Source organism: Triticum aestivum, chromosome 7B (assembly GCF_018294505.1).
Source record: "Triticum aestivum cultivar Chinese Spring chromosome 7B, IWGSC CS RefSeq v2.1, whole genome shotgun sequence".
NCBI lineage: Eukaryota > Viridiplantae > Streptophyta > Magnoliopsida > Poales > Poaceae > Triticum > Triticum aestivum.
The window spans coordinates 502,877,018-502,885,768 of NC_057813.1; the positions used below are offsets into that span (position 1 = coordinate 502,877,018).

Consider the following 8,751-nt stretch of genomic DNA (forward strand, 5'->3'; position numbering starts at 1 on the left):
TCATAGGAAAAATATCCTCAAAGAATGTAGCATCCTTAGACTCTATGATTGTACCGACCTTTTGGTCAGGTAACTCAGATTTCACTACAGAAATCTATAGCCAACGCTGTTCTTAGCGTAGCCCAAGTTAATGCAGTCCACAGTCTTGGGTCCAAGCTTACGCTTTTTGGGGATCGGCACGTTGACTTTCGCCAAACAGCCCCAAGTACGCAAGTACGAGAGTGTTGTCCTTCTATTTGCCCATCTCTCATAGGGAGTGATCTCATTATCCTTTATCGGAACTTTATTCAGGACATGACATGCCGTCAATATAGCCTCCCCCCACCATGCCTTGGATAAACCCGACGTATCTAACATGGCGTTAACCAGATCCGTTAGAGTACGGTTTTTCCGCTCGGCAACCCCGTTTGAATGGGGTGAATAAGGAGGCGTCCTCTCATGAATAATGCCGTGTTCCGCACAGAAGGACTCAAACTCACTCGAGAAGTACTCTCCACCACGATCTGAACGGAATCGTTTAATTTTCTTTTCAAGTTGATTCTCAACTTCTGCCTTATAGATTTTAAAGTAGTGTAGAGCCTCATCTTTAGTATTTAACAGATACACATAGCAATACCTAGTGGAATCATCTATCAATGTCATGAAGTATTTCTTTCCACCTTTAGTCAATACACCGTTCATCTCACAAAGATCAGAATGTATGAGTTCTAATGGTGCCAAGTGTCTCTCCTCCGCACCCTTGTGAGGCTGGCGAGGTTGCTTAGCTTGCACACATGACAGGCACTTAGAACCTTTGGCTAAAGTGAAACTCGGGATTAAATCCAACTTAGCTAGCCGCGTCATAACACCGAAACTTATGTGACAAAGACGTGAATGCCAAACCTCAAATTCATTAACACTCGAATGAATATGGTTCACGACTTTATTACAGAAATCTGCGAGGGAAAGGCGGAACATCCCTCCGCTCTCATAACCTTTTCCAACAAATAGTCCATACTTAGTAACAAGTAATTTATTAGACTCGAATACCAACTTAAACCCTTCTCTACATAGAAGGGAGCCACTAACGAGGTTCTTCTTGATGGCGGGGACATGCTGCACGTTCTTCAGCTGCACGATCCTTCCCAAAGTAAACTTCAGATCGACCGTGCCAACACCATGAACAGAAGCACTCGCACCATTCCCCATCAATACGGACCCGTGGCCTGTGACCTGGTAAGAAGAGAACAATGAAATGTCAGCACACACATGAACACCTGCACCTGTATCCACCCACCAATCGGTAGGCTGAAACACTGAAAAAACAGTAAATAAATTACCGTACCTAGATGCACCATTCTCATTGTTGTCCACAATCATGTTGACAGACTTGGAGTCCTGTCCTGACTTCTTAAACTTGTTTGGGCACTTGTTGGCCCAATGTTCAGTCGAACCACAAGTAAAGCAGCCCTCATCCTTCTTGTTCTTCTTGAAGGTCTTCTTACCCTTCTTCTTGAAGTCGGTATTTTGTTGGACACCGTTCTTTCCCTTGAACTTGTGGGAGTTGAAGTTCCTCTGGTTCACCATGTTGGCAACAGAAGTCCCTTTGGCCCCTTTTCCGTGCGAGTCCTTTTCCCTCGAATTCTGCTCAACACTCAAATGGCCAATGACATCCTCCACAGAGAACTCACGCCTCTACTGTTTCAGAGTGGTGGCAAAATTCCTCTAGGAATTGGGGAGCTTAGCGATTATGCAGCCCACGACAAACTTGCCCGGTAACTCGCACTTCAGAAGCTCAAGCTCCTTAACAATGCATATTATCTCATGAGCCTGCTCCAGTACAGGACGGTTCTCAACCATCTTGTAATCGTGGAACTGCTCTATAATATACATCTCGCTCCCTGCATCGGCGGCCCCGAACTTAGATTCGAGCGCCTCCCACAAGTCCTTGGCGACATGCACATGTAAATATGCGTCGACCAGTTTATCTCCGATCATGCTAAGAACTGCTCCGAGAAACACAGTGGTTGCCTCCCTGAATGCCTTCTCCTGTTCAGGAGCAATCGTTCCCGTGGACACACCGGTGACCCAGAACACGTTCATAGCCGTGAGCCATAAAGTGGTCTTTGTCTGCCAACGCTTAAAATACGTACCGGTAAACTTATCCGGTTTCAGTGCTGCGGCAAAGCCACTTGCCGAAAAATTCCTACACATAATAGGTTTTTGGATTGTTGAGTAAATAGGCAATTTCTCGATTAAATTAATCTACGAGTAAATCACTAGCATGGCATTGACTAAGTTGATGACGTACTGACTTTGATCTAAACATGCACGTACTAAGCAAACAATAGACAAATCTACACATACTGCTAGTACTGCTAATATGAAAATAATCAGGAGCGGGATAAACGAGTTATACCCTCCAGTAGGCCATGCAGAGGTCGCGGCTTTGGTGGCAGCAACGTCCTCGGTGGCCTTCTTGTCGGCTTCGGCTTTCTCGGCGACGGCACGGTCGGGGTCGGTGGACATGGTGATGATGAAGGCGACGCGGACGTAGAGGAAGTAGACGATCGGAAGCGAGCAGTCGCGTAATCGCTGCCCAAAAACCTATTCGCCCCTCACCCCGTACAGGAACCAGAAGGGCGTGGTTTCGGAGACCTGCTCTCCTGTCGACCGTGTACGCGGCGGACGGGATGGAGTCACCGGTGGCAACAACAGCAAAGGAACGACGATGGGCGTGCGCGTGAGAAGATGTGATCTGTTCGTGGCGGCTAGGGTTAGGGGACACAACACACTTATATAGACGCAGCCGCGTGGAGAGACGTGGGCTTGACCCACGTCCGAGTCCGTGACAGCCCACGATCCGACGTCTCAGATCGTGGCCCTGCTGTCAGAACCTCTCCGTTAGTGACTGGCAGAGCTCGGCTCATTCCCGCAACCCGCGGCGCGGTGCGTCATGACGTGGCGAGGCGAGGCGAGGCAGGCGGCGGAGGAGGAGCGCGCGAGGGCCTCTTCTCTTCTCAAGCTCCAATAGCATGTAGAAGAGCCACCCTTATAAACCACTCCAACTTTCCTTCCACTAGCATGGTGGGACTAAACTTCCCACCACCTTGTCATGCCACCTACATGGGCCCTTAGAGATCAAATCTGAAATTGTTATATGGGCTCTAGGCTCATCTCACATTTCAACACTCCAAGCATGGCAAGAGGTTTGGACACTGCGGAGAGATTGCAGGCTCACAGGGCGGAGCACCCTAGAGGTGGGAGTACCAGATATTCTCCCCTCTTTTCCTTGGCTGCCCCACCCTTGGAGCTTAGTTATTTAGTCGTGGTTCTGATTGTTTTTTTGTTTTTTATATACATGCAAGATTGTATGCTAGAACTGTAGCGAGTTAGAGCATCTCCAACAAGCGTCCAACGCACGGCGCGCTAAAAACCAATTTGCAGCACGCCGATCGTCTGATTTGGTCGGCGCGCAGCGCTGGCTCCAGCAGCCGCGGTAAAATGCAGCGCGCGCGCATAGCTCCAGCAGGCGCGCGGGCTCTGGCACAAACAACGTATGCGCTCCAAACACAAGCAAAAAGATCAAACACAAACAAAATAAATCACAATAAATAGTTCAATTTATTATTACAACTCAAACAAATAGTATCTTTCATCAATACAACAAATAGTTCAACAATACAACATCAAACGCACAAATCACGATGCTCTTTGGCGGCCATTCCAAGCCCACCACTCCTCAATGAGATCCTTTTGAAGATCATCATGTGATGTCGGATGTCGAATGGCATGATAGGAGGCAACAAAACGGGCCATCCTTTAGCCCTCCGCCACACTCGCACGGGATGTCCCAAGAGCTCATAGTGAGAGTAGTCTACATCTTGGCCACGCCCATTCTCGATGATCATGTTGTGCATGATCATACAAGCGTGCATTATATACCACAGCATCTTCTGATCCCAAAATCTAGCCGGTCCTCTCACAATAGCAAATTGGGCTTGCAAAATCCCAAAAGCTCTCTCCCCATCTTTTCTAGCCGCCGCCTGAGCATTGTCGAAATCAAGATTTTTCTTACCTTTCGATTTTTTCAACGGCTTCACAAATGTTTGCCATTTTGGGTAGATGCCATCCGCAAGATAGTAACCATAGTTGTATGTACGACCATTAGCTACAAACTGCACCGGTGGCAGTTCACCATTTGCAATCTTATTCATCAGCGGTGACCGATTGACAACGTTGATGTTATTCAAAGATCCAGGCATTCCAAAAAAAGCATGCCAAATCCAAGTCTCTTATCGGCCATCACTTCAAGGATTATAGTGGAACCCTTTTTTGGCCATGGAATTGTACATGGAATCGGCCTTTGGACAATTCTTCCAACTCCAATGCATGCAATCTATTGAGTCAAGCATACCTGAGAACCCGCGAGCTTTGTTCATCTCCAATAGCCTTGCGGCGTCTTCAGCATTGGGAGATCTCAAGTACTCCGGGCCAAACACTTGCACAATTCCGACTGCGAAGCGCTTGACACACATGATGGCTTGGCTCTCACCCATGGCCAAGTGATCATCAACTAGATCAGCGGGGATACCGTATGCCAACATACGCAAAGCGGCTGTCACCTTCTGAAAGGTGTTATGCCCGAGCTCTCCGGCGGCATTCCTCCTCTGCTGAAAAAACCGATCATAGATCGCTAGTTTCTCTGCAATGCGCCTAAACAACTCGGTGCTCATCCTAAACCGGCGACGAAAGTACGACTCGGGGTATATGTGATTCTCCACAAAATAGTGCCCCATTAATCTGTTGTGGGCATCGATCATATCCCTCCAAATTTTCTGCCGACCCATAACCGAACCACCGTGCTTCGGTTTTTTTATTGATATTCATAGCTAGGATCATTGCAAGTTCCTCCTCCTCTTCCATATCAAATTCTTCTTCGGAAGAATCATATGACAAACTCATCTACAATGTTCAAAACTAGGCTATAAAAAACTACAAACAACATGCACCAAATTCATGTAAAAATGTGAAGTTGAAAGCAATACATACCTTGCGGGCGTTTTGTCGAACACCTTCAGGGCGTCGAGCGGCAGTGGGCGGCCTGGCGTTGTTTGTCGGAGGACTGTCGCGCGCAACGGGCGGCGCTAACTAGAGGGTGACGGAGAAAGCCGCGCAGGGAGAGACCGGGGAAGCGCCGAAACGGTGGGCGGAAGAAATGGGCTGGCGCGGGCGATGGCGGCGTCAGCAGCTGGATGGATAGGTGGAGTTGCGAGCGAGCACTCGAGAGTCTAGCGCGCGGGAGCAAATTAGATATGCCGCGCGGGCGGTTTTTGAGCGTCCGCTGAAGCGCCCGGAGCGGTAGCGCGCGCTAAAAGCACTAATTTTTCAGCGCCGCCCATATAGCTGTTGGAGATGCTCTTAGTGGTTTTCAGAGGTGTCCAACAGTAAGACGCAGCATTGTTTCTCAGCTCAGGATAGGATTTTTACTTTTTAATTTGTACTCCCTCCGCTAAAGAAATAAGAGCATTGAGCATTGTTTCTCAGCTTAGGATACGCACTTGCTTAACTAATATAAGAGCATTTAGATCACTGCTTAACTAATATAAGAGTACCTGTCTTTTGACTTGCCCAGGCGTGGTATTCATGCTAAGCTCAATGTTCGATATTTTTTGTAATTGTAATTCTGCCTTAGGAAAAAAGGCAAGATCTGCTAGAGTTGCTCCAGAACGGGAACTTGAAATCCTTAGTACGAAATCATTACGTTGTTACTCCCTCCGTCCAATAATATAAGAGCGTTTTTTACACTACACTAGTGTCAAAAACGCCCTTATATTATGGGACAGAGGGTGTAGTTGTTAACTGTCCTAGAGCAGATTTTCTTTTGTGATCCACTTCAACATAGAAACATTCAAGGGGTAAATAAACCACACAATGCATTTTGACTGCTTAATGGCCGAAACCAAGAACAACGACAGCAGGTGTATATGAGATAGTCTGACCAAGTTCCTCAAAATCTTAGCATAAGATACTACAAAATGCCCTCTTAACATAACGGGAGATTGACACAAATGGCAAAGTCTTTTCTAGTCATAATTAAGCACTCAGCAACATTGCCACAGGGATACCGTCCTAAACCAAGCAAAGGCTGATAGTGAATAGATGAAGACAGAAATGTTCTTATTTCTTCTTGGCATCTCCGGCCTTGGTCTGCAAAAGGACGCAGAGAAAATTGATTCAGTCACATGATCAACAAACAGAGCATATTCAAGCGCAACTTGACCTAAATGTGAAATTTGCTTTGTTAAAACTGACCTTCTTCACACCACGGATCTTCTTTGTCCTGTTCTTCCTTTCCTTGATCTGCTTGCGTGACTTCTCTACCTTGGTAGCAAGGCCGTTCTGGCAAAAATGCAAAGATATTAGCAAGTCCAGACACATGACAGGAATTGCAACCATACAATTTCAAATGGAAATAGCCAATCTATGCAATTCAGTGCCATGTTGTACCTACTATGGAAAGATGCATGTTCAATGTCATGCTTGTGTACTGAACAAATCATAAAACATGCATGAAAATAACCACTCTATACCATGTTTATCCAAGCAAAATCTCTAATTGTGAAAGCAGTGGGCAAAGTAACAGAGAGTAAGCTGGATAACAAGCACAACAAATAAAAAGAAACAGGAATGATAACAAGCTGTACTGAAAGTCCAATAGTACTGGACTATAAATTAGGGTAACAATGACACAGAAGATGGGAGCACCTAGCACACATTAGCAAAACAAAAAGGTACCACGCTTAAAAGGAAATACATATACAAACACCTCATATTAATAAAGGTTGCTTGACCTATCTAAAACACAAGTGTTATCTATCAATACATTTGGGGATTAGCACTAACAATACAGAAGACCAAATGCTAACAAGGCAATCAACTAACTTGTTCAGTTACAGAGTAAGCTCATCTGCAGCCCCATCATGATAACCACAAAGAGCAATGTCCACAGACAAACCTTTGGTTAAACAAGGTAGGTATGGTCTCAGTTCATCTCTCAATTCACCAACATGACTGATAGGCATGTTAATACATCTACCATATAAACCTTTGGTTCAGAAAAAGTATGCAAACAACTTTGCAACCAATGATATCACAATCATAGTGCCATTCTAAACAAATAGCACATTTGATTCAAGGTATGAGGTGGGTCGGCCAAACCCCTTTTTTGGAACAAAGGCTGGGTAAACTAAACCTGACCAGAGCATTAACCCTGCAAACTAGGATTGAAACGACCAACCAAAAAGGTTGAATTAGCTGGTCCCAAGAATTAGTGTTCTAAATTCCAATTTTCTAGTGCTGACTAGCTTAGCAAGCAATGACTTAAGCTAATGATGTTACTTCCGAAGCATAAAATGAAAGCAAACCTAGTTATCTAACTCGAAGCGAACGCAACCTAAGTGAGCAGCACAAAATTCACCGACACTAAGAAACCATGGTTAGATCAATACAAATTACTACATCTTGACCCATAGGTGAGCACAGCGGAACCAAATACAAGCGCAAATCTAGACGAAACAACGCAACGAAGCTACATGTGAAGAGCAGACGAGGGCGAAACGATCCATACCCTGATGAGGCGGTACTTGGGCTCGAACTTCTTGGCAGATTCGAGGTTGTCGTAGATGAGACCGAATCCGGAGGACTTGCCGCCTCCGAAGTGGGTGCGGAACTTGAACACGAAGATGCAGTTGGGGTCCTTCACCTCGTACACCTTGGCCAGCCTCTCCTTCAGCTCCGCCTGAGCACAAGAACACGAACGCTTCAGAACCGCCGACGAAATGCAACAGAGCTAAGGGACGAGAGGAAGGGGACGAGATCTCCAACCTTGGAGACGTTGGCGCGGCCGGGGTGGATGACCTCGAGCACGAACTGCTTGCGGGCGAGCAGGCGGTTGGTCATGAACTTGCGGGTGCGGAGGGTGACCGCCGTCGTGGCCTTGGCGTCTGCCATGGCTTATTCGACCTCGCTTCGCGGTGGGCTGCCTGCGGAGGAGGTGGCGGCTGCGGCGGCGCGAGAGGAAAGCGGAGGTAGAGGGGAGGGGAGGGAGATGCGCCTGAGCATGTATATATCTTGTGAAACCCTAGGGAGCTAATCGCTTCGTGTGTGGGCCGAGTTGGGCTCTCCGGAGCCTAGTTTCGTTCTTCGTGCGTGCTGGGCCTTCACCATCTCACGAATCAATCTGCTTCTTCCATTGTAAAAGGCCCAGGTAACCTTTTTCTCTGCGAATGTAAAGGCCCAGGTAACTCCTACAGAGAGGTTTCTCAAAAGAAAAGAAAATTAACTCCTACCCACTCCGTCCCATAATATGAGGGCGTTTTCGCTTATATTATTGGACAGAGGGAGTACACAGTAACGCCCTAAAACCCTATTAACAACGTCCTAACAGAAAGGAAGAAAGCTTTTTTTATTGTGGGAAAAGAAAAGAAGGAGGTTGATTGGACTGGAAAAAAAACTCCCTTGTTACAAAAAAAAGTAAATGAAAAACACGCCCTTAGTTTCAAATTAATTGAAGTTCTAGATATTTCTTAAGTCATTTTTTAGGGTTTTTTGGCGGAAGAACTTTTGATCTATTCATTAACTGTCAGGGCAAGTACGAAGAACACTACATACAGGTTCACAGACCACCTAGCAGCCACTACAAGCACTGAAGCGAGACAAAGGCGCACCGCTGTCATTGCCCCCTCATCGGAGTCGAGAAAACCTTATTGT

The 8,751-nt window shown here is 46.4% G+C and overlaps 1 protein-coding gene across 1 annotated transcript; it reads right to left on the reverse strand.

Moving 5' to 3' along the window:
- Positions 1-5,898: 5,898 nt before the first annotated feature.
- Positions 5,899-8,115, reverse strand: LOC123156961 (40S ribosomal protein S24-1). Its single transcript, XM_044575164.1, has 4 exons — positions 7,867-8,115; positions 7,610-7,780; positions 6,295-6,381; positions 5,899-6,189 (listed from the first exon to the last, which is right to left on the reverse strand). The coding sequence occupies exons 1-4, from the start codon at positions 7,990-7,992 to the stop codon at positions 6,160-6,162; spliced, it is 414 nt and encodes a 137-aa protein (XP_044431099.1). The 5' UTR covers positions 7,993-8,115; the 3' UTR covers positions 5,899-6,159.
- Positions 8,116-8,751: the final 636 nt, after the last annotated feature.

What these genes read in the sequence shown, in the direction of transcription:
- LOC123156961 (XM_044575164.1), bottom strand. Translation starts at nt 7,992, where the DNA reads ATGGCAGACGCCAAGGCCACGACGGCGGTCACCCTCCGCACCCGCAAG. An exon ending in GCCGCGCCAACGTCTCCAAG is followed by an intron (nt 7,781 to 7,866) that starts GTTGGAGATCTC and finishes TCTTGTGCTCAG; the next exon opens with GCGGAGCTGAAGGAGAGGCT. An exon ending in CCAAGTACCGCCTCATCAGG is followed by an intron (nt 6,382 to 7,609) that starts GTATGGATCGTT and finishes CATTTTTGCCAG; the next exon opens with AACGGCCTTGCTACCAAGGT.